The sequence below is a fragment of the Eleginops maclovinus genome, chromosome 21 (genome assembly GCF_036324505.1).
Source record: "Eleginops maclovinus isolate JMC-PN-2008 ecotype Puerto Natales chromosome 21, JC_Emac_rtc_rv5, whole genome shotgun sequence".
Classification (NCBI taxonomy): Eukaryota; Metazoa; Chordata; class Actinopteri; order Perciformes; family Eleginopidae; genus Eleginops; species Eleginops maclovinus.
In genome coordinates this window covers 656,611-682,960 of record NC_086369.1, presented here as the reverse complement: position 1 = coordinate 682,960, position 26,350 = coordinate 656,611, and the positions used below count along the sequence as shown (strand labels likewise).

Sequence of the window (26,350 nt, the reverse complement as noted above, 5' to 3'; positions counted from 1 at the left end):
AAACGTTGCAATCACCGTCTCCTACTGGATAAATGATAAACTACCTTTAAAAAATGATTAGAACTAACGGAAAATCCTAATATAGAAGACATCAAATCTAAATTAACTGAATATAATTAAGCTAAACTGGAATATGATGATAATTACTCAAGGCTTTGTAGTTCTGTATTAATGTAATATTATATAAATAGCTTTATTAGCGTGACCATAATGACACTGCTGTAGTTTTCCACTTCAGCCACTTGATGGCGACAAATCGCTTTGTATTTCTCCCAGTGTGGCGTCTTTCGCAGATTCAAAGCTCTGTTCATATTTCATTCTGAAGGAAATCTAATTTATCGCTATGTTTTGCTATGTTCTTACTTTACTTGCTTTGTTTTATTCCTCTACACAACCTCATTTCAGAAAGAAATATGCATATTGTACTTTTATTCAACTATATTTATACATTTTGCTCTTTCTTTTCAGATTAACAAATGACACACATATATATATATATAAATATATATATATATGTGTATAAATATATATATATATATATAAATATATATATATATGTGTATAAATATATATATATATATATAAATATATATATATATGTGTATAAATATATATATATATATATAAATATATATATATATATATATATATATATAAAATATATATAAATATATATATATATATAATATTATATATTATATATATATATATATATATATATATTTATATATATATATATATAAATATATATATATATATATTTATATATATTTTATATATATATATATAATATATAATAATATATATATATATATTTATATATATTATATATATAATAATATATATTATTATTTATATATATTATTATATATATATATATAAATATATATATTTATATATATATATATAAACAAATTTAGCGAAGGTGCTTTTGGTAGCGAGGACTAAACGTTAAATAATAAAAATAATAAAACTTTATTTAAATACACGATTCAATAACCTTCTTTAATTCTGGGGATGAAAGACAGAAACCAAGCGAGACATTTCCCACAAGAGAAAACATTTATTCCTCAAAACCCCCCGAGGCATCTTTTCATTCCAAATAACAACAACGTTAAGAAGGCAAAGAATTACACAGCGGGTTTCTTTAAGGCACAGGATCGATAACAGGTATTCAAAACGTCCAGCGGTACAAACCTCTCAACCTCTGAGTTCTCTCTTCATCTTCTGTCTCTAAAAACTGCGGCTCACATCAAACACTGATTCAAGCATCCTTCATTTCACACAGCACTTGTTCATAGCCCTAAAATCCCCCCCCCCTTCAGCAACATCCTCGTAAAATATACAGTGCAATGATTTTATTCTTTGCATATGTGCATTCCATGTTTATAATCAAGCATAAATAACAACAATACGGAGGCAGACAGGTGCCAACGCGCCGTTTTAGCCTCCGTACGATAAGAGGTAAACAATCAAATAACACTGCATGACAGAAGAAAATATCAAAGTCAAGATCGCTACGATAGTTTCTGTTCCTTTGGTACGAGTTCCCAAACAGAATGAACAAATGGGATGGACGGCAATCACCGTGTTGACATATTTCAATATAATGCCACAAATCATTATTTCATGGACTTCATATTTACATGAAACACTGAAGGCAGTCAGTGGGTTTGCAATGAAAACGTGAGGGGAAATGTTTTGCATGCTGTCCAAATTGAAAAAAGTACATAAATAAAAACATGTGCCCTTATATCAACAAGAAGTCTATATTACAGCAGAACGGGACAGTCCATCATGTGAGGGAGGGGTCGTGGAGACTTCTTAAGCTTTGAGACGACGCGCCGTCCTCACTCAGGTCATACCTGCAAGAAAAACACATATTTAATAACTAAAATAAGCATAAGAAATCACTCAATTCTGCAGGTAAAGTAACTTACCATTGCGTCCACCCTTTAGATATATCCTCCCCACTTAAATCTACAAGCACCTGCAATGTAGAGCAAAAAGCAGAAGCAGATGTCAGGTTTTGGGAGTGCTTAAGAGTGATTCTACTTCCGGAGGGTGCATGTAAAAGGGTTACCTTTCCCAGAAAGCCTTTGTGTTTGGACAGGATGCTGCCTCCGTTCTTCACGGCTACATCCAGAGTCCTCCTATGCAGCTCCACCATAGATACACTAAACTCAAACCTGCAAAATCAAATACAAATGTCAGCCTTTGCAGACCATTTACATGCACTACCACCTAAAGAACACAGGCCTCTTTAATGTAACTGTAGAATTAAAAAAAGCGAAGCCCTTAAATCATGAGTCAAAGGGGCTATAAACCCCCCCCTGATGTCATAATGCTCTATCTACAAACACCATCCTATTATTAACCCTTCAAACCTGCAGGACACGTGACAGCTGCCGCCACACGTCTGATACACACATCACCAACATGCCACGAGTCATTTTAAGCACCAACCCACGTTTGATCGTAAACAGGGTTAAGGGTCCTCTTCATCGTGCTCGTCTTCCTCCGGCCCGTCCGGCTCTTGTCGGGCAGCAGATAGAGGCGGATGAAGGGATCAGAGCCGTCTTTGGTGAAGGCGATCAGGTTACTGAGGACACATAGGACAACACCGCTTATATACACTGCTGCGTCACGGGGGGTCCAGGGGGAGGGGGTTACATCAGCAGGATCAGGATATCAGTTACTGATTCACAGGTGACTAAGGAGGCAGTTGCAACAGGTGTCATTCCTCCAATCAGAGACGTGCTAGAGGGATGACATCACACTGTGGATGCTCAGTCAGACCCTCCTGCAGACAAGAGGAGGTGAGGTGATCCCGTCCTGACCGTCTGTATGATTTGAACCAAACTCATTTTGTTTTAAGCCTTATCTACTCACACACATGTAGGTAGCATGCAGTTTTTCCTGTCCCTAGTATACCCTAACTGCCTTAATGGTGTTGACTCTTCAATGCGCTGTGCATTCTGAAGAACTCACAAATCACTATAAAGGACAGAAGTTTGGGCCAAAAACCACATTAGAAAAAGTCCTTCAAACGAGTCTACAATAAATCTTTGTGAAACCAGATCTGGATGCAGGGTGTGGAGGAGCAGCTCACCGGCAGGCGTGCAGCACCACGATGAGCTTGTTCCTCTGGGAGCTGTGTCGGACCGTCAGCTGGACTTCACCCAGCGGGAACTGGCCGGGCGCCGAGCCACTGGGAAGAGAGAGAGAGTCAGGATGAAATCTACAGCAGGGACGGATGGATGGAAAATCAATATAAAATATTCATAAAATACATTTTGAGAAGATGCATTCTACCTGAGGACAGAGCTGCACAATTCACTAAAGTTTGTACCACAAATAAATAGTGTTAGCATTATCCACGTTGCAAACATTGACTTATTTTGGTAGCATTCACAGCTACAAGCTAACCTGGACAGTTCATAATAACTCTCACAGGAAGAACGGGAGACAAAGACCCACAGTGTTGACATGTGTAAAGAAAATAAGTACACCTAGAGACTGAACTCAATTAACCTGCTCGTTAGCTAGCTTGCTATCTAGCCTGTGAACGTAAGCTACATATGAAGCTAAAAAGCTAACGTTTGCTAGGTAATTGACAGCTTAATTGAGTTATCTAGGTAGCTGTAACCCCAGGTTGTCAAAGCGGTGTCTGTCATTATAGAAGCAGCTCCTCCCAGCTCCAAACCTCGCTGTGAATCCCCAAATGATGCCTTATTTGCGTAAACTAATCAAGTGTTTTTACTTATTAACAGTTCATCCAAAAGCCTTAAAGCAGTTTCTTTGGAGAGTAAAGGTTGATAAAGCTGGCTAAAATTTGCAATGTAATAGCAATCAAGCTCTAATCAGAACACGTAATAAGACCATGTGGAAGCGCCCAAATAAAAGGGTTGATATTATTCTGAATTCTGCTGCAGAGACGTCCTGCCTGCAAACAGTACAGAAAATATCCCTCCATGAGGATTTGAATAATGTCTTTCTAATGATAATGTGAATATTGCAAATCCTATCCCCATTGCAATATCAGCTAATCAGTCCCTTCTCTGTTGTGCATGAATATGACGGGTATTGCCTCCAAAGCGTGCATAAGGAGGAGCCTCAGAACTGATAGCTGATATATCTGAGGTGCTGTTTACTTCTGTAGCTGTCTCAGCCTCTGCTGCAGCTCCAGCGTGGCGAAGGGCAGGGAGATGTCGGAGGCGAGGCTGGGCGTGGACTCCTTGTGCGACAGGTGTCTCTGGGAGCCGGACATGCACAGGTTGTTGGAGCTCCGCAGAGGGCTGGCGGAGTACGGCTCCCCGTCGCGGTGCTGCAGCGTCAGGGTGGAGATGCTGATGGGAGGCGGAGGAGGCGTGGGCGGGGACAACTGGGAATGTGAGGCGGAGCGTCTCGGGGACGGCGTCGGCTTGGAGGGTTTGCTGGGCTGAGGGATGCTGGTCTTCCTTACCTGGACGGAGGACGGCTGATCGGAGGACACCTGCTTCTCCATGGAAAGGATCTGCACACAGGAGTAAACAAAAGTAAATAAAAACATGCTTCTAAGAATTAAAGTTACATTCTGAATGCAGAAAATGGTATTTATTGCCTCTTTTATTGCAGAATGAAAGTCTGCATAATCCCCACCACAGACAGCATATTTAAAGTGGAAATAATTAGAAAATAATTAGAAACAAATCAGATAAAGCTGCTTTTGTTGGGAAGGACAAAGGTTGAAATAATAAAAATAATAAAACTTTATTTAAATACACAATTGTATAACCTCTGATATGTTAAAAACAAACTCCAGCTGGAATAACATTATGTACATCAAGCTCCTGCAGGTTAAAATGAAGTCTTTTTAAACAGGATTTGGTGCTCTGACACCTCCAAACATCTTAAAGTCCAATTGATTTGTCCTCTCTTTTAATGTGGTCCTAAATCTGCTGATCCAGCTGAACATGTGGAGTATATTTGAGGATGTGGAGCCATCCGTCTCCTGCTTCCCTTTGGGTCAATAACCGTAAAGTATCCGTTATGAATCCTGATCTGTTGGTTGTGATCCAAAGCCATTTCAGTGGAGGTCAATGTTAGCGTTCAGTTTCGTATTTGATCAGAGGATGATTTAATACTGGATGTCTGAATGTACCTGCTGCAGGATCAGCTGTTACTAGGCGGAAACTGAAAGGATTTGAGTTTGAACAGACGGTCAATATTAGCTTCATCAGTGTCTTATAAAACCAACAGTGTGATAGGGATGGCTTTTACTCAATGCTTTGATTGGTTAGCTGGCAGGGTCTGTTGTTATCGGTCAACTGCTTAGAGATGTCCCGCCCCTTAGCCTACAATAGCCAATAGGAGCGTGAGTGTTCTGTAGCGATGTCCCTATGTTCCATAACACAGGGATTCTAGCCTTTGCAGACCCTTTACATGCACTAACACCTTTTATTTGATATAATCACACCCCTATGTGTCACAGTAAGAGCTGCAGTGTGTGTGTGTGTTCACCCTCAGAGCCATCTTGAGTTTGATGATGGAGCTGGGCCCGGAGTTCTTGAGCGTAAAGCTCTGAGTCAGCGTCATGTCGTCCTCCGTTAGCAGGCTGCTCAGAGGCACCGTCAGATTACCCAGGGTGCACTTGTGCTTGTCATCTTTCACCTGTGCATTAAGAGAGATGGAGACTCTGCGTGAGGATTATTACAAACGTGTGTGTGTGTGTGTGTGTGTGTGTGTGTGTGTGTGTGTGTGTGTGTGTGTGTGTGTGTGTGTGTGTGTGTGTGTGTGTGTGTGTGTGTGTGTGTTTTGTAAGTGAGCGGCTGTACCTCCAGCTCCAGCTCCTGCCTCTTCGGGTTGTGGACGAAGAAGGAGAAGCAGTCCTCCCACAGAGGCTCCTTGGACTTATAGCGGACCTTTACAGCAGGCAGGAAGTCGATCGTTAGTTACTCAGCAGTTAACCCGTTAACTACATCTATTAATGGTAGCTTCAGTGACGCGCAGACTGGGAATTTTCTGTGGTGAAATTAAGCTTTACTCAATGCTATTTTACACAAAATCCATGAGGGATATTTTCTGAAACTCAACCATCAACAATTTATGGGTCACCCTGAGAGGTTCTTCCTCTGAATACTTATCCATATCAGACATTTTCCATGAGGGATATGTGGTAAACAATCTAAATGTCAGTGTAGAAGCTCCTGTTAGAGGTTATAAAACTCAATTCACTGTCTTTAAACACCACAGTCAGAGGGAAAAGTGTTACGAAAGAAAGCTGCAGGGAAGGCCGGTGATAGAATGAGATGTGCTGCACTTCAATAGGTCTTTGTGTGCTCAAAAGTAAGATATCTTCCTGCAAATAAACCGCTGTATTCAAGCTTCAAAGGACAGAACCTGACTGAGACTCACCTTGCTCTCCAGTGTTTTGTGTCCCACAGTGAACTGGACATACGGACTGGGCTCGCTGCTACTCTTCTTTGCAGACTGACAGAGGAGCAGATAAAGAGGTGTGAGACACGGTGCATAATCACAGCCAAACATGAGCTTCTGAGTTAGCACACAGTGGGTTTATCAGGCAGGGCTGCAGGCAGACAAGGAGACTGCAGAGCGTTCTAATTATAGCATGCTGGGTTTTATTCAGTACTGCTGACAGAATGACAATAGATACCATATCTGCCGGGCAGGAAGAAAGTTAACCTTTTACTTTAATTTGACTTCTCTCCCTCCAGGTCTAAGCTCCACAGTGAATACTCAAGTCCTCTCTATGATATGCTACCACTGGAGGATCCAAAGACCACATTATAAATACAGTTGTATGGTGACCCACAGGTGCTAACGCGCTACAACGATCCAAAACACAGGAGCTTTCATTGACTGTTAGCAAGACTAACACAGGTGTGCATCCTATTGTGTGATTAGAGACGTTTAATAATGGAAAATTTGCACTTTTTCTCTACATTTCAGTTCTGAAAGACCTATTTAAGGAAGAAATTGGGTAGAAAAGACGCATTTTAGACATCAAAACAACATTTAATGACAAACCAGAGGGTGAGCGTGTCACCTAGCCACGTAGCTTTTCATTTAGGAGAACAAAGAGTGTACTATTGGAGGTTTCTGTACTCCAGGTGCCCTGATGGGAGTGCCAGTGCTTAACAATGGGAGCATTTAAACTTCCAGGAACTACTTAAGGAAAGAAATGAATGCGCTGCACAGGATCGCTCTGTAATTCTAAGAAATGGTCGGACAAATAGATTTCCTGCTCCAGTATCTGCCTGAGTTGCCATTCAGGTTTTCTTTTTGAATGACACAGGAGTTATCACATGTAAGGACATCTGGGTATGCAAACAATCTGCTACAGTGGCTACTGTTTCACTGAACCACACAGATAGTAGAGGGCAGTATTAGAGGTGTGCATGCACGTTAGGACACCCTGCATCACAGAAACACAGAGACACAAAACAATGCAATCACGCGTCCTCATGCTTACGTTTCAAACAGGACTGATAATCGTGACATGACGCCGCACGGTGCATCGATGGGACTCAGGTGTGATCTGTGCATGCAAACCCACTGTTTCCACGTTACCTTCAGGGCCTTAAAGACTGACACTTGCTTCAACCCGTCATAGGTGAAATCTGACAGGTTGCTCTTTAAGCCACCAGGAGATTCAGGGGGGAGAAAATCACACCCATAGTTAGTAAGACGGCGGCAGTGTTGGGGCATAAACCCAGGAAAACATGTACCGGTAGGAATATGAAGGATATGGGTGCTGCTGCTGTCGACTTTGCAGAGAGTGAAGGATGAGAACAGAATAATGAGGGGTCTCCATCGGGGAGCTTTTGCAGGAGCTGCTTGTGGCTCCTCCAGGCTCTCTGTATCTGTGCAGCTACATATTAATTGGCTCTCTAACACAGACAGAGATCCTGATGAGCTCTGCCAGCGGGCTCTTTGTTCTGCAGATACTGTAAATCACTGAGCAGTATCTGACTAACAAGCTTTGGAAGTGTCTGGCTGGAGTTAATGGTTATCTGGCACTCAGACCATGCTGCCAACTCATGCTGGAAGATGCAGGTTTTGAAAGTCTCCAACCCACGTCAGCACACACCGCTAATTCTAACACTAGCAGGATGCAAACTCACAAATATGGTTCTATACTCGGAGGTACTGCTCTCACAAAAGACTAGCCCCGACGCTCTTCTCTCACTCAAGTTCCCGCAGCCTAAGCTGCCTGAGAAGACGCTCTTTAGGTGAAGGGGGAGGAGGGTGAGGAGAGAGAGGTGGAGTTATGAGATGAAGATAGAGAGGTGAAGTGTGGTGTAGGAATACCTGGAAGTTAGCATCACGGTAGCTACAGGTGGCTAACGATGGGCTATAAAGGAACTAAATTTGACATTACAGTGATGTATTTGGAGGGAATAAAGAACTACAAACTACTTTAGCTTGTAGTTCTCAGGTAGTATTTGTACTTTGTGCTTATTCTCCTAACTAGTTATGTAGTCCAGCATCCCATATGAGTGGGAGGGATGCTTAATATGAAGCGTTTGCTGACTCAGGTATCTGTATTTATTGATATGTCAACACTGATTGCGCAGGCACGTAAAAGATGCTACCATTTCAAGGCTCTCCTCTGCAAAAAGCCACATAAATATTGACCCCAAGTTGAAATCATTTCATCGCGAAACGGATAGACCTGTTAGGCGCTGAAGGCTACACTCACAAAGACCAGATAGCGGTGGCGGAGATAATGAGGAGCAGAATAAAAGCTTGTTACAGTAGGTTCACCTGGAGGTCAGAGAGCAACACAGATGAGATCACTGGAGCTTTAACAGGAAGGAACGCTGCTGCACACCGACCAATAATCCATATCTAAACACGTGTGCAGAGCTGGTTCTTCCAACCAAACTGGTTCAGACAGCTAATTGTGTGTGTAAGTGAGTGTGTGTAACGCACACTTACAGGCAGGTTCTTCGCTGAGTCCAGATATACGACGAGCAGCGCTGATGACAGCCCGTCATTGGCCAGGCTCCGGTCTGCACGCACACTTCGGAGCACCTGATTGGACGGGAGAAGGAAGTCAGCAAAGGGAAAAGATGACAGACAGTCTCTTCACTCTGTTAGAGCGAGAATAAATGTACCTTATCCAGCTTCTCAGGTGTGGGGAGCAGAGACAGCCACTCCAGCTTTAAGTGGAGTTTCCCAGTGGGAGCTTCCTCCAGGTCGAACCACTGCAACAGTGACACAGAACATGGATTTTTTGCAGCTGCTCTTTAAGTTTATTCCTTTAAGAAACTCATAATATTAAGTGCTGTACCTCATCGACCTTCTGCTCTTTGTGCAGCTCCGTCATATCGATCATCAGGCTGTGAATGGTGACACATGATTACTGGGATTCGCTCGGTTAGGAGTGAGCAGAAAAACCCCAACGCAGGAGGTCCAGGCATCGATCGGCTGCAGCGCGGGGTGTACCGTTACAGCCTCAGGGATAAATCAATCCACCTTGTGCATGCTGTGGGGGTAACACCTCCTGTTGACTTTACCTGCTGGCACCTTTCCCCGTATACCATGTGGATACGACATCCTTTGATAAGTTATAAAGCATATTCCGCTCCCTGCTTTAACTGCATCTTGCTAAACAACACCTCTCTTCTGGTTGTGAAGCTAATGTAGTAGCACTCTAGCTTTGTTTCTTCCCGGTTGAATGCACCTACTGTAGGTGTCTTTGGATAGAAATGTCAGCTAAATGAAATGTAATATTGACCTTTTTATCTTGCCTTTATGAAACTCCTCTTAATTGTGAGAAGGTTTCTGGCTCGTTTGCAAACTCATAATCAGTGTGAGTGGGGTTTGAAGGGGACCAGCAGTCCGTCGTTTGAAGGACGTTGTTTCTTATTAAGTGTGAGACGGCAGGAGATGAGAGGGACTCACCTCCCCAGGAAATCATCCTTGTCAGGGTCCTCGTCAAACAGCTCGATCTCCAGGTGTTGCCCCGAGTGCTCGTACACCAGAGCCTGAAACAGAACGACTCATTGGTGCTAGTTCAACACCGTCATTAAACCGTCCCTATTTCAGGACGCCTCACCTCGTAAACCTCGTTCCACTTGGGGTGGAGGCTCTCTTTCACCGCCTTGCTCTGGAACAGCTGGTTCCCGATCTGCAGGATGCCGTACGGGTCGGACTTGCCCTTGATTAGCCCCCCCAGAAACGTGTCCTTCCCCTCCAGGTCCTGAGCCTCCAGGAAGTGGATCCTCAGGACTCCCTGTGGAGACACACAGCGCGGCGTCAGGGGGAGACGTGATGAGGCCAGTCTGACGTCATGTCAGTATGTAGTGTCTCTCCTGGGACATGTCTCCATGCTTTAATGTTCAGAAAGCTCTTCATTTTTCTCACACTGCCTGTGCTGCAGCACCTCTTTTCACCCTCTGTCTGAAACCAGAGCCCAGTCTGCTCTGATTGGTCAGCGGGCAGGCTTCTATGCAAACCCCTGATAACTTGTTTATTTCTCTTAAATAAAACACAAACAGACCCCATGAGATGTTTGATAAAAGACTTAAAGATACTAAGAATTCCCTGAAGAAACAGCGAGCGTTTGAACAGATAAAAGAGGCGTACTGTAAACACGCCATCCATATTCAGAGTGAAGCAGATCGGTAGGGGATTCACACAGATACTGTATATATTTGCTTTGAATGTCATAAGAATGATGACAGTTTCCTGGCTGCACCCCATTAATTTGAGAGGGAGAGAAAAAGGGTCAAATATGTTTATTATCGGGAGAAAATCACAGCAAGATCACTGCTGGCAATATGGATCCACCTCTAGACCGCTTCTAATGAAAGTGGTACCTTTGGCATGGGGAAGCGCAGTTGGGCCAACTCCACGTCCCCCACCAGTGGGATGGTGATCCGATTGGGTAAAACCAGATAGCTGTAGATAATGTCTTGAATGAGGTTGTCAGAGAAGCCGCTGTGAGGACAGGGGGGGGGGAACACAAACACAGAGAAGCAGTGAATTATTTAACAGACAGAAAAGGGTGCCCTTGGGTTATAAATATTCTCTTTTAATCTCCAGCTTAGTACGGAGCACTTCTGATTTACATGCAAGGAGGAAAACTGGAGTCTGTTCAAGCATGTTAATGCCAACCACCGTGTGTGTGTGTGTGTGTGTGTGTGTGTGTGTGTGTGTGTGTGTGTGTGTGTGTGTGTGTGTGTGTGTGTGTGTGTGTGTGTGTGTGTGTGTGTGTGTGTGTGTGTGTGTGTGTGTGTAACCCGCTGGTGGTCCAGTGACAGGGAAGGCCTCAGAGACAGGCTCTCCTTTTATTCTCTCAGCCGCGGCACAGCTGGAAAATTGCAATCATGGCATGAAAGAAAATGTAATTACGGAGAAAATTCTTCCTCATCTTCTGGAGGTATTGCTCAGGCTGTCTGTCCGAGACAAACGCCTGGGGTCTGTCCATTTATCACAACAACAACAACACCACCACCAGTGTTTCAACCACAGATTAAGAAAGAATACTGCCTGGAAAATCAATTAGGGGTTTGACAGATAACACAGATGTCGAGATGTCCCGCCCCTTAGCCTATCACGTACAATTTGTTGGAGCGCTAGCCAATAGGAGCGCGTGGGTTCCGTAGTGATGTCACTGTGTTCCGGAACTATGGGATTTTAGCCTTTGCAGACGATGTACATGCACTAAAACTTATATAACACACTACAGGAGAGGGAAAGCCCCCTAAAAAGCAGAATTGAATTGAATTAAATCCACTCTAAAGTGGCTTTTTGGAAAGTTTGGATGCTTCTCCAATACGGTACCCTAATCAGGAGTGATACGCTCTGTAGAAACAGTTAAATCTACCAAACACACACATTTGGACGCTCTATGTAGTGGTCCCACTGGTTCTGTAATGGTCCACCACTGCAGCTGCTTGGTGGCAGGCAGTGTGTAATTGGAGTTATAAATTCAGAGGACTCCTCACCTGGGTGTCTTGTTGAATTAGCTCCATGATGCTGAAAAGTTTGGCATGTTCCAAACCCAGAACATGCACTAACATACTGATGAGCTGGTCTGCAAACCAGACAGAAACTGCCTGACAGTTTGGAGGAAAAGTGCTGGAGTTTCATACAAGGAAATAATGAGGGGCAATATTTGATTCAAGTAAACTAAAACCTTCCCACATGAAGCAATGATATGTATGGTGAGTATATGATTCCCTACATTAAAGCATGGAGACATGTCACAGTAGAGGCACTAAATACCTGTTAATGAGCAGGACACGGCCCCTTTAAAGGCTACTACTCAACTACTCAAAAACACAAAGTTCTCCAATGCAATAAACTTAATTAAGTCTGCTGTGTTTGTGTCCGCCTTGAGAAACCTTTATTCAAACAATAAAGCTGATTATTTTCCGAGGAAACAGCTGAGCCGATTACCCTCTCTGGTGGCGGGCTGTAAAGGGATTCCTGCAGCATCAGTGCTTATTGCTGCATTTTCATTGGTGTAAACGCCGGGAGAGACCCCACTAACCTGCCTGCGAGCAGTAAGAGAAGTGGGTCTCTTTGTTCCTGTACTTCAGCGCTCTGACTGCAAACACTGTGGCGCTGTGTGTTCACAGCCTCCTCTAACAGGCAGCTAGGCTTCCAGCGCTGTGTCTCTAGAGAGGGGGGTCTCTCGATGCACCACTGACTGAAATATCATAACCATCGGATAGCACTTTTCTGCAGATCTTCTCAGATCATGGAAGATGAATTTAAATTACCTTCTGATCCCCTGACTGGACCACTGGCGCCACCATGACTGGACATCTTTCTAAAACTATTGATTGCCAAGAAAAAATGTATGCGAGATGACTTATTCTTTATAAAAGGTCAAAGATTCTCTGGTTCAGTCGACAAAAAACCAATGGGATTTCTCAGTTCGTTTTGGGATTATTGCAGAAAATAATCTCAGTGTCAAAGAGACCATCAGCTAAACTAAAGGAGGCTAATGTTGGGCTATGAAGGAACTACAGCACGGTCACATGACTTCACGTCACCACCACTAAGTTTAAGGAGGCTAATGTTGGGCTATAGAGGAACTACAGCACGGTCACATGACTTCACCTCACCACCGCTAAGCTAAAGGTGGCTAATGTTGGGCTATAGAGGAACTACAGCACGGTCACATGACTTCACGTCACCACCGCTAAGCTAAAGGAGGCTAATGTTGGGCTATAGAGGAACTACAGCACGGTCACATGACTTCACGTCACCACCGCTAAGCTAAAGGAGGCTAATGTTGGGCTATAGAGGAACTACAGCACGGTCACATGACTTCACGTCACCACCGCTAAGCTAAAGGAGGCTAATGTTGGGCTATAGAGGAACTACAGCACGGTCACATGACTTCACGTCACCACCGCTAAGTTTAAGGAGGCTAATGTTGGGCTATATAGGAACTACAGCACGGTCACATGACATTCGCATCAGGGCTTTGGATCAGACTCCCAGAGCTAGTCTGGTTTTTCATCAGGTTTGAAACCGTCTCAACACCTTTGACCCAATGCAACATGTAAACAAGTAAGACATGTGTTGCGTAATGAATGATCCCAGCAGAGATTACTCGGTGAGTCACTGGGCGAGCCTTTCATGCTGTCTGACCTTCTGCTGCATTCAAGGAACGCCGTCTCTGTAGATAAAGTATGTAAATAATGTATGAACCAATCAGCTGTTGGTAATTGTGCTGGGCTGTTAGCAGTAATCGACTCTCATTTGCTGTCTTTGCTCAGCCTACACAACCACCCCGGGGGGGGGGGGCGACGACGACACTTTGTTTAATTGAGATAAAGTGAGCAGGAATGAGGACCAAAACAACCTCTCTTCACAGTGTTTGTTTACTGTGCAGGAAGTCACACACATGAAGAGAGAAGCATCTTGAGAGCAGAGCAGGAGTTTAGATATATTAGCTCAGGGGTTGACAAGGACAAGGACACCCTCGGCAACCAGCAGGCAAAAAACAGCATTAGCATAGACTCTCAGTAGCAGACGGTGGAGAAACACCCGTCCCGTTTCAGTGTCTGGGTGCAAAATCAGCCGTAATTTATGCATGACCTTATGATGCATGCACTAAATCCACATTGGGATTCTGAAAGAGGTGATTTGAAAGGTCAAATGGTAAAAAGGATTTAAAATAAATGATGTTTTTACGGTTGCAGTTTCAAAGTCCTATGCACGGTGTCTGACAGGTGCTCTTCTCACTGCAAATCTTCCACTTGCTTTTCTATTTCTCTCCAACAAAGACCATCATATTCCTTACTTGAGCCCGGGAATGTCCAGAATATTGGTGAGGCCGGTCCAGTTTATGTCCACCAGCTAAAAAACAGAACAAAAGGAAGAAGTTTAAATTACTTGAAATTGATCAAACGCCTTCCCTTTATAGTTTCCTGCCCCCCTGTGCTACACTTTTAAGACTTTACCTCGGCCAACAAACCCTGCTGATTAATTAAAGCAGACATAAAGTCCGTAATAATATAAATAAGAAGTTGTCTGGAAAAGTTTCTCAGCAGTAGCTTTGTGTAAAACTTCTCTCGCTGCAAACCATGGTGGAAATAAAGAAATGAAACCACCAGCTTCACTGGCCTAAAGCTCATGTGTTTGCTCACTGCACCTTTATAGTGTATACAAATATGAAGTAACAACAAGGCCTGGAAGCAGAGACCCTTGTGTGGAAATGGATGCAGACACCTGCTTATTAAAATATTTACAGCAGCAGCAGGGCTTATTAGTTTCCAGAGGATAATCCGATAAGGGTAGTAACAGGATAATGGAAACAGGAAACATCATTTGAAGTCTTACTACCGTAGTTTTTGGACATTAAAGCATGGAAACAAGTCACAGTAAAGGAACTTAATACCAACATGAAGCTGAAGATGAACCTACTGTGTCCTCTTCACATAAAATCCCTGATTGCTTTCATGCATTAAACTAAAACAGCGTGTAAACGAGTCTGTTCTTTATATTTCTAGGGCAGAAACCGACCTGTTTCCATTAGTAAACCAGCAGCCTGTATGTCAGATTGGGTACAGGAATAGACAGAGGGAGAAAGTAAAGGAAATGGGGGGGGGGGGGGGGGGGGGGGCCTGAGCTGCAGTATCTGAGCAGCTTTGATCTGCTTCTTCCAGCTGAAGCAGCTCTAATGAGGGATTCCCACCCTACTTTCTGCACAAGTCGTACTGCAGCAGATGCACCGATGCTGCAGGGAGAGCAGCTCTGCAGGTGGGGGGGGGTCTTAGTGTGGTGTGAAAGGGTTTAATGATTCCTATGGAGCAAGCTGTGTTTAGATAACAAGGGTGTAGGGAAGAGGCGGGAAGTAACGATGCAATTAACTCCAAGGCCGTACGACTTTTCCTAATTGCTTATTAGTCGGGATGTTCAACACTTTACTGAGGAGCAAAAAATATCACGTGCATAGACACTCTTTTAATTCACTGAGCGGTACATTTCATTGAGTAAATGGTTTTGTTTTTGTGTTTCATTTGTCATAATTATGGTGGTTTAACAGATGAATTGAATGCATCCGGAAGTTTTGAGTATAGATCAGACCCTGTTTAACGGTCAGGAGTGGGGACGATTGAAACAGCTGGTTCTGTCGTCCCTCTGCAGGGTTTTTAATGCAGTCACATTGTGCACGTTACAGCTCTTAATAAAACATCTGGTGTCATATTGTACCAGCAGATTTGGAGAAAGAGGGTAAGAATGACTGAGAGGAGGTGCGGGAGTGTGAGGGCTGCAGCACAGGCAGAAATGTTATTAATATCTGGAAAGAAATGACATAATATGCCTGCGATTACATCTAAACAAGGACAGTGTCAGAATGTTGTATCAAAAACAAGACTAATACAGTGTGACTCTGTGCTAAGCTAGCTAAGTCTCTCCTTGTAGTTTCATATTCAGATACGTCAAACTTGTCATCCGCTAATGCATTTACATTTATTATGCAGCATTATTGGGTGAGGTGAATCACATGCTCACAACATACATCATGCTTTGCTTCATAAATCCTGATTTAAAGACTCTCCAGCTGATCCTGAGTCCTGAGAATGTGTTGCATCTTTTTATTTACACTGCGCTGAGCTGCCTCTTATGGTCTGGTATGTTTCTATTCCACATGCCACTCAGGATCAGCCCTTGTATAGCACTGAGAGGGAAGGTGAGTTACGTGCATCCACAGAGTCGAGATAATTATGCACGCAGGAAATTGCTTTTTCTATGTATTTCTTTGAATACCAATGCATCGCTCCTCATGTAGAAGCAGGAGGAAGATGCATTTTGAATGTGTGTAAACATCGCAGCTACAGTCATCTCTCCACATTGAGCTTCAGCCCGGGGTGGAGAGATGTGCCAAAGTAGGGCTGGCTTGATGTGCAGCTATTTAAAGCGCTGCTATATTTCCACTGGGTGCTCACATACTGTGTAAATCGGCCAAACAGTTTAAAGCTGAGCAGCAGTGTGTTTCTGCACCGGGAGATGATGCATGGTGCACTTAGAAATATTTCATATGTTTACAACTTGCAGAGGGAAATGCACATCTTATGCAGTGGTATAAATCATGCAGGGGTGGGAACGATGCCAGGGAAGGAAACTTACATTAACTGCATTTCAGTGTTGATTTAGCTCATAAAATAGGCCAATTTACATTATTTCTGCACATGAAAGGCAACCAAAGCAGGAAAGTGAGTTGCAATGAGAATCTGAATGACCACTGTGGGGTTTAAAAGAAACTCAGGATGTGATTTTCACAGAAATGCCATTGTTAGCACAACAGAGCTCATAAAAAAAGCTTCCACTTAATGTAAAATTAACCCTGAATGTGTCCTATACCCACTATAGGCTCCCCTCTAACCATACTGTGTTCACTGATGTATGAACAGGTTTAATTCAGTGGGATATTCCCAGCGTCTGGACTTACTGGTTTCTTGAGAAAGAACACGGAAAGAGCTCCGATGAGAGGCATGTCTCCCAGCAGCGGCTCCATCACCACTCTTAGAACGCCGTGGATCTATGGAAACACAACAGGGATATATTGACACACAGACACAGACACAGACACAGACACACACGCTTGGCTGGCCCTTGACATTCCTCCGTGGAGCAGCTCGCTGCAGCACGTGACCGGCTGGAAACTCGATCAGTCTGACTTCACACCCTGCATCTTCTCCATGACTTGTTATGACAACTACAGGGAATAAGGAGCTGGAGGAGCTCTGAATGTGTCAGGTGGACAACACACCGCTGCTGAGGACAAAGGGTGTTTAAATTGTAGCTCTAATATTCTTGTTTGGGGCTAAATATGTACTTTCATGCTTCCCCTGCTCTAAGGTGCTTCCACATTGTCTTGTTTTGTGTTATATCCAGCTTTATTAACCAATGCATGCCAAATGAAGTGCAGTTTTAACCATAGGATATTCAATAATTAATATAATTTAAACAAGGAGACACTCATTTGGCCATAGCTAGCTTGTTAGCAAAAATGTGTTAACTAAATAGCACACTGACAGGATATTTGGACTAGTAATGAAGTGTAAAAACGTGTGGAGAGATTTATAGAGATGATTACTGATCTGATCTGTAGGGATTGGCATGCATTTCCATCAGTGTGGTGGAGTGCATATTGACCCATTCAGCTGTGATTAAATGTAGTACAAACAATCAAAAGCGAGTAATATGTTTCCCTCAGCTTCACTAATCATAAATAAACCACACATGCTTATATTCTTTATTCCCTATTCTCAAACCTCATCTTAAAAGCAATAATTCATATAGAAATCAATAATCTGTCTCCTCTCTGCGTCTTTACAGTCTCATTACACACATGAATCAGTTCTGTATCGGCCGGAAAAATGACTACACTTTAAAATCAATCAGAATGTAATTTATTTTAACCGCCTTGTTATGATAGTTTTATGTACAGCGGGATGGTTATTGCACCTCCATCATGAAGTATGACAGACTGAGATTAAAGAAGAATAATAAGAGGACAATATCCGCCAGCGTTTAACCCCTCAGACCTCAAGCTGTGTGTGTGTGTGTGTGTGTGTGTGTGTGTGTGTGTGTGTGTGTGTGTGTGTGTGTGTGTGTGTGTGTGTGTGTGTGTGTGTGTGTGTGTGTGTATTAGTGTCAGATAAGGAGCTGCAGAGATATGTAGGTCTCACTGAGTTACATAATGGGGGCAGCAGCCCCCCCCCCCCCCCCCCCACTGGTCTCCAAGGGGGCACACTGATTGTTTTCCTGCCATGTTCCCCTGCTGCAACACAGAAAGGCCAAGGACACACAAGAACAAGAACAACATGTTGTCAAGGGGGGGGCTTCTCCATATTTGTCCCTAGCATTACAGCAGAAAAGGGCTTTTATTTTGAAAGGGCTCGAGTTAAAGAAAGCATCTCATAAAGCTTTGTCATCATGTCATGCCTCATCAGCAGACATGAGTGATCCGAGTATTAGACTAAAAGCTTTTCATTTGATAAACGTTGTTGCATGGAAATGATAATGAAGAGAGAGGAGTTCGTTGCCAAGTAAGTTTTTAGAATCAGTACCGACTTTACATCTCCACTCCTGAAGAAGCCCCACATTACACAGACAGTATTTAAAGAGGGTTTCTTACCTGGATGCTCTTGATGCCGGCTTTGCAGTAGTAGCGTTTGATGTCCACGTCAATCTCTGTGTTGCCGACGAAACTAAAAGGAGGAAAAACAGAGAAAATAAGTTGGAAAAAAAGTGCCGTCATCAGTTTTAAAAGGACTTTAGGGTCAGAAAAGCCTCGAGGTTGGTTAAGAGCATCATTTTACTCCTCTTGTAAATATGATTGAACTGATTTCAGTCATTAAGCATCAGAAATCCTGATCATTTTTGTACTTTAAAAACATTTTATAAAGTCAAACCTGCATAGTCAGCATATTTCCACAAAAGCCACTTGAGTTTAACCTCTCTAAATAGAGTTATTTATTCCTGCGCTGGATGCAAATCCCCTCCCAGCGTTTCTGTGGTCATTGTTGTGTAGTTTACATAAACCGCATTGACTACTGTTTATGCTCCTGCCACAGAGCTGGAGTTATACCGCTGATGCATACCCAACACTTCCTCCTGCTGCAGTCCCACATAAAGAGGCTTTAAAAGTGGCTGGTTGTTAACATTGCAGGGAGTAATGGAACAGGCTGTTAGCTAAAGAGCTGCAGGCGACAGGCAGCATATCTCCAGCAGCTCAGCCAGGGAACAAACTGTGTGTGCGGCATGCAATCTGATCCAGTCTTAAAACAATATGTGTTTGCTGGCCCCGTGAACACACTCCTCTACAGTTCGTTTATTTAAGTCTTGCATTGACTCCCAGCCCAGGAGACAGGAAGTGTTGAAAGGCTGACTCATTTCTGGGTTTTAGGACTCATTCCTGCACCACTCTGTCATCTTACACCACTATCAGTGAAGCTACACCACGACGTGACGGTGTCCGGCGGCTCACCTGATCTGCAGGTCCATGATGATCTGCCTCTGATCAACGTTCTCCGTGTAAACCTTGACCCCGTTGACCCGGAGGGGCTGCACCGCAAACAGACGAAGCGTTATGACCTCATCAGTCTGTCAGCAGCAACACCACACACCCCCTGCCAAGGTCGACCCCCTGCTGACCCCACATGGAAACTATTTATGAAACACATGTGACGGCGACGTGCATGTGTATGTTGACTCGCCAGCCCCCCCCCCCGCCAGCACCTGCTGCAGACATAAACGCGTGGTCGCTCTCATGCAGGACATTAGCATTAGCATTAGCTCACTTTGTCTCCCAGGTGGATCTTGCTGAAGCAGAAGGTGCTCAGGTGAGCGTTGGACTCCTTCACCGCGGGCTCGATGGTCTCATGGAACAGCTTCTCCACAAACTGGCAGATGTACGGCCACATCTGCTTCACCGTCTGAGGGGGACACAAGGGGGACACGTTTTCATTTAGCTGATGCTTTTATTCTCACAACAGGATCAATCACCCGTGAAAACAGCACAAAACCTGCAAGAGCATTCATCCTAAATAAAGCCTTTTCAGTGCTGCGGCGTCACTTTGAAGAGGTGTGTTTTCAGGAAGAGGTGTTCAGGGTTATAAAGCTGGACAACTGTCTCTGTTTACAGAGTGAGTGTCTCATAACTGGAAGTGTGTGTCAGTATAACTGAAGGTTAGCTACGTCAGCTGGCTAGCATACAGCAGATTTGCAGCAGCATCAGCTACTTTAAAACAATCAAAATTGAGTGTTTTTAAGGTAGAATCTTCTCAGACTGAACAGCAAATGAAATATAGATTTGAGATCAGTTTCATATGTGCTGATCAGAGCTTTTCAATTTACATCCAGGTCGTTGCCATGGGGATTCACAGGGGTTAATGGATTTCAAAGCGCTGCAGAGGCCAGCCTGCATGTTAAGTCCAGCGTGCTGCAGAGTGCTTGTGTGTGCGTGTACAGCCAGGCAACACACAGACACACACACACCACCCAGTGTGAGGAGGAGAGAGCACATCCAATTTCCTCCAGTTCACAGAAGGAGAGCTTCAGTCAGGTGGACGAATCCGAGCGACGGCCGCTCAAAGCTTTACCTTGTTCAGCCACTCTACCCGCTCCACGTCTGGGAAATGGACCTGCAGTGGAGAAAAGAGAGGAGATAATCACTGAAATATGATGGTTTCAATGGTAATACATCATCCTTTAAAAGGCAGGTTGATGTGGGGAGATTTGATCTGATGCCTGACAGGAATTTTGAGCGCTGAGTTTTAAAAGTGGCAAATGACTGTGTTCAATACGAGGCTCCAAGGTGGAGAATCTCATGTCGTGCAGAAAGAGTAAAAGATGTTATTAAGTAGACCAAAGAGGGCAGAGAAGGCCTCCTTCCAATCACTAAAAACTTAGCATTCAACAGTGTTTCTGCCCCCGTCAGTACAGACAACTCAAAGATAAGAGAGTCTCTGTTGATGGATGACACTGTTTGTCTCAGGAGATATAAAGTCCTTGTTTGATAGAACACAAAGTCAAACATCTCTTCAAGTGAAGGTCGCTCCACCACAGCTCTCGTTACCACCTGAGGAATGCATCGCTTTCATCTCCTGTCTTTATAAAAAGAGTCTTTTGGTGTTTGAACGACATCAGTACACACACACTCTTCACATTCTGAGTGTTAGCTAAGGCATCTTAAAGAGGCTCTATTCTGCTGTTAGTGCATGTGAACGGTCCGCCAAGGCTAAATGCCCAAAGTTCCAGAACTCTGTGACATCACTACGGAACACGCCGACACATTGTACGTGAGAGGCTAAAGGGGGCGGGACCTCTTTAAGCAGATTGACTAATGACAACACAGCCGGCCAGCTAACCGATCAGAGCACAGACTGGGCTCTGGTTTGCAGCACATGAGAAACATAAAGAGCTTTTTGAACATTAAAGCATGGAGACATGTCTGAGCATGAACCTGAACGTGAGGAGAATAGAACCCCTTTAGATATATTAGGGTGACTTAATCAACCTCTGCTTTTAACACTTCTCAAAACGAACCCAACAGCACATAATCTCTCCTGTCCAGACGGCCACAGATCTCCTCCCTGCTATCGAGCTGCAGTTTGATTAATCTCCACTAACGACTACAGTAAATCGAGCATTGACCCGACACGAGGGAAAGGTAACGGGATGAAGTCAGTCAGTGCACACACAGCACCTTAATAAATAATAGATAAACAGACCACAGGAGTGGAAGTGAAAGAGTTTATTCCTGATCTGAAGATAGAGGCTGTGTTATTTGAAATGCAGTGTGACAAGGGAGAGCACTATCCCTCATGGAGGCGGCAAGAAGTGCTGCTCCAGCGTTCCTGTCACACTGAAGATAGAGCAGGAGCACAGGAAGTTACAGATTCAGACCTTTACTTTCCTACTGAGGGGGAAATAATACCATCCTCTGGAAGAGAGCTGGCATTATTACACCTGACACACTGACCTTATTCAGTGAATGTAGGGGAAGGGATGGGCGGTATACAAAGCAGCCCAATTATTCAGCTTGCTGCTCCTGAAGTGTAAAGCTGGAGTGGTAATGGGGGTTTATATTATTTAGGGTGAAGTGCAAAGTGAAACTAAGAGCGTTAACCGCCTCAGAGGAAAAACTAAAGTGGAAGAAGTTTCATGTTAAGGTTCAGATTCGTATTTTGGGACATGTCTCCATGCTTTAATGTTCAAAAAGCTCTTTATTTTTCTCATATTGCCTGTGCAGCAGCCCCTCTTTTCACCCTCTGTCTGAAACCAGAGCCTAGTCTGCTCTGATTGGTTAATTGGCCAGCTCTGTTGTGATTGGTCAACCTGCTAAGAGAGGTCTCACCCGCTCAGCCTATTACGTACAATGTGTTGGAGCCCCGTTGACTCAGCTGACAGAGAGTATCTCCTGATTATTACATAGGAAACTTGTACTTTATATCCCATAAATCACCCTGACAGTGAGCAGCTGTCTCAGAACAGCCTCCTCGCTCCTCTACTGCTGCAGGAAATGAGAAAAATATCTGCAGGAATGAAATGTGACAGATGCATCGAGCAGAGCCTGTGTGTTTACTGGGGATGATGCTCCTTACATGGTGTGTGTGTGATGGAGTTCACAATGCATTAAACTGTCATTTAATTGGTTAAAATAAGCATTTATTTATCTGTTATGTATTTTAACTTGCACATGTAGAGTCTTTGAGTAACTTTTAAAAGCACTCTATAAATAAAATAAATTGAGCAGAAAATAGTTGAACTAATTACAGTTTGATGATGCTCCTAACGCCTGCTGTTGTTTAATTGTATAAATCAAGCCTCGTGTCTGAGCAGTGGCTCAGTCAGTAGGGGCTTGGACTGGGAATCGTAGGGGCGCCGGTTCAAGTCCCCGAACAGACCTGAAATATGGAAAGTGGACTGCTACTTGGAGAGGTCCCAGTTCACCTCCTAGGCCCTGCTGTGGTGCCCTTGAGCAAGGCACCGGACACCTCCAATCCCCCCTCCCCATTGCTCCCCGGGCGCTGCACAATAGCTGCCCACTGCTCCTAGTACTAGGATGGGTTAAATGCAGAGGACCAATTTCACTGTGTGTGCTCTGCTGTGTGCATGTATGTGACTAATAAAGAGGGTTTCATCCTCACATTCTATCTTGTCTACATGGTCTTAAATTAGTCGTCAGTGTCTGGAACCATATTAATCTAAGAGCCACTTTTAGTGAGAGTGGCTGCTCCTCCAGCTGATGACTCACCCTGGATAAATACAGTTATCTGGAGCTCTCTTCAGCTGCACAACTTAAAGAAGTCTTTAAGACTCGAGTGGAGGAACCAGACAGGGTTTACAGGACGCTGCAGCCTGTCAGTCAGCGCTGATCAATGGTTGTAAATCAGGGAGGTGGATGCACCGACACAGCAGGTATTCCCAGAGTCACACACACATTGCTTGGCATGCACATTCTCTGGGACACATTGTAGGTCTGCAGAGAGTTTAAACACTAAATGTGGGGCTTATTAGAGAGCGGTTGGGACACTACAGCCCACAGTCTTCTACCTTATCAGTCCCAACCCTGACCAGTAACACTTTTCTCCTCTCAGTGGGAAGCTGCTGCTCCCATCAGCTCCTCTGCCCACATTTAGCAGCCTCTTCAGCACTGGTCTCTGAACGGGACAAACCAGTGGAGCTGCGATTCTGGGATGAGTCTGATGGGTTAGGTTAAGAAGCTGAGAGAAACTACTCTTTGCAGACCACTTACATGCACTAAAACCTTTATAACAGGAGAGGTAAAACCCCTAAAAAGCAGAATAGGGACTCTTTTAAGCACACCTGTTTTAATAGAATACACGCCTCTCAGATCAAATAAAGAGAGGGATCTACTTTCAGATGTTCCCCTCCAGCTTCTCTCAGACATCAGGGATCTCATGGGTTCTTACGATCCAAAACAGACTCTTTAATATCATCTGAGTTGTGTGTTTGGGTGCCATTTGATTAAATATTCATATATGTGACGGACTGAGGCTGCTGCAAGTCTCAGGAGGTCTCTGGAGATGAAGACTAAACGCTGACAGGACCCCGTTGTTATCTAACCAGAGATAAAAGCTGCAGCCGTTTACAGAGTTCCTGCAGGAGTGTGAATCCCAAAATATCAGGCACTCAGTGGGCATGCCTCCCTTACAGCGTGGTGTCTGGTTTACCATTGTACCCTGCTGAATTTAGCCTGTGCAATGTCAGTGTGTTGGGGGGAGGGGGGGGGGGGACAGCTGCTTCATCACAGCTTTACAGCTCCTCTGGTCAGCTGATTCTTCTTGGAAACTCAGAAATATTGTGCACAGAAATACTTCACCGAAACAGATCAAGAGGGAAGAGCAGAGGAGAAGAAGTACTCTGATCTTGTACTTGAGTAAAGTAGAAGTACTCAGGTCTTGTACTTGAGTAAAGTAGAAGTACTCAGGTCTTGTACTTGAGTAAAGTAGAAGTACTCAGATCTTGTACTTGAGTAAAAGTAGAAGTACTCAGGTCTTGTACTTGAGTAAAGTAGAAGTACTCAGGTCTTGTACTTGAGTAAAGTAGAAGTACTCAGGTCTTGTACTTGAGTAAAGTAGAAGTACTCAGGTCTTGTACTTGAGTAAAGTAGAAGTACTCAGGTCTTGTACTTGAGTAAAGTAGAAGTACTCAGGTCTTGTACTTGAGTAAAAGTAGAAGTACTCAGGTCTTGTACTTGAGTAAAGTAGAAGTACTCAGGTCTTGTACTTGAGTAAAAGTACAAGTACTCAGATCTTGTACTTGAGTAAAGTACAAGTACTCAGATCTTGCAGGGTAGCTGCTGGATTTACTCCAGGTGAACTAAAGACTGATTTAAGGGCTGATTATATTTACCATCATTAATCCTAATCTGCCTAGCAACTAAAGGGAACATATATTTAATTGAGTAAATCTACTTTACAATGTAGTATTTCTACTTTTACCAAGAGTAAGAGATCTGAGTACTTGGGGATGGAGGAATATGGGCATCTCCACACTGTTTTCTTACCCATGGAGGCAGATCCGAGGTGTTGATGCTCTGCTTGAAGCCCCTCTCCTCCTCCTCCTCGAACAGATCCAGAGCTCTCCTCAGCCGGCTGTGTTTCCCTCCAGTGTTCCTCCTCCACCAGAAGAAGATCACAAGTCCAATCAACAGCCAGCTGAAGCTGAACTCGAAATATCCCAATGCGTAGATAGGGAAAATAATCACAAAGGTTTTGGCGACGTGCATCCAGGTGTGTGTGAGCTCGCTGGTGGCACACAGCGGGGGGTCGGAGGGCGAGGTTATTGCATGTCCATTCTCCTTAGGGGAATGGAATCCTGGATCCTTCATGCTGTCCTTAGACATGTCTCTGAGCTCCAAAGTGTTTTAAAAATAAAGATTTTGGTAACACCGTGCTCTCACGTTGGCTCCCCTGCACACGAGCCCATTGCCTCGGGGGAGTCGTTGGCATTGACCCCCTTCTAGTGACTAGAATACATTCCCTTTGGTTAAAATGCACAGCTGATCCAGTCCGCGGCTCCTCTCTCTCTGCCTCCACTCAGGTTAAATGCTGCTCTCCCAAAGACGCACAGGGATCACATCACACTGAGCGCTCCCTGCCCGGAGAAACAGGGGGGACACTGACACCTGCTGGTCAGTACAGTAAACACAGCCTGGTAGCCACTTTTATTACAAGAACATTCTACATGTTTGTAAATTGTTGGGAAATAAATGCTATTTATGTAATATTATGTGGATAAGACTAGAAGTAAAGTTATATAGTAGAACTATTCAAATCATTCAGAATAAAAAGGTAATCAAAACTAATTGTATTTAATCTGAAATATGAAACAGTATTTTGAATTTGTTCTTTATTTAGTTGATGTTATTTGTATTACTTGATATGTCTACCCCTGATGTGAACGTTGTCGTCTGGAACATGAATTGTACATACAATATAAGAACAAGACCATTTACAGCAGAAATGTTAGATAAACTAGTTAAAAAGTGGAATAAAAACATGGTTTCAAAACATAATCGTCAACTCACAGCGTCTCCAAAAGCCCGGATAAAGAGGAAACACTGTCATCTGGTGACCATTTGGGGTAAACACAGTCTGGATGTATTATTTTTAGTCGATTAGGTAGCAATTTAAGCTAAAAAACAATGAAAATTTAGCATGTGGGAAAAGTTCGTCTCTGATGCTCGGCGACGGGTTGCTCCTCTACATCTTTACACATCCATGTAAAGTAGGTTTGTCAAATAAGAATTAAAGCATTTAAATCGTCTGTTTTTCAGAAAAAGCGTTATCCTTTTTGGAGCCAATTAGCCAGCTAACTTTTGAATTCCAACGGTTAA

General features: G+C 43.7%; 1 protein-coding gene across 4 annotated transcripts; it reads right to left on the bottom strand.

The window, feature by feature from the left end:
- Positions 1-1,050: 1,050 nt before the first annotated feature.
- Positions 1,051-25,538, bottom strand: esyt2b (extended synaptotagmin-like protein 2b). Of its 4 annotated transcripts, none has more exons than XM_063873982.1 (23): positions 25,019-25,538; positions 20,586-20,627; positions 19,785-19,919; positions 19,472-19,548; positions 18,620-18,692; positions 16,928-17,017; positions 14,276-14,331; positions 10,830-10,950; positions 10,067-10,243; positions 9,913-9,995; positions 9,299-9,347; positions 9,123-9,212; positions 8,944-9,039; positions 8,127-8,228; positions 6,397-6,471; positions 5,817-5,903; positions 5,503-5,652; positions 4,155-4,516; positions 3,113-3,211; positions 2,471-2,602; positions 2,084-2,189; positions 1,941-1,990; positions 1,051-1,865 (listed from the first exon to the last, which is right to left on the bottom strand). In XM_063873982.1, the coding sequence occupies exons 1-23, from the start codon at positions 25,355-25,357 to the stop codon at positions 1,796-1,798; spliced, it is 2,661 nt and encodes an 886-aa protein (XP_063730052.1). In that variant the 5' UTR covers positions 25,358-25,538; the 3' UTR covers positions 1,051-1,795. The 4 variants fall into 4 exon arrangements, with proteins under 4 accessions (XP_063730052.1, XP_063730053.1, XP_063730054.1 ...); XM_063873983.1 differs by lacking the exon at positions 8,127-8,228 and adding an exon at positions 7,573-7,635; XM_063873984.1 differs by lacking the exon at positions 8,127-8,228 and having other exon boundaries at positions 8,938-9,039.
- Between the last annotated feature and the right edge of the window lie 812 nt (positions 25,539-26,350).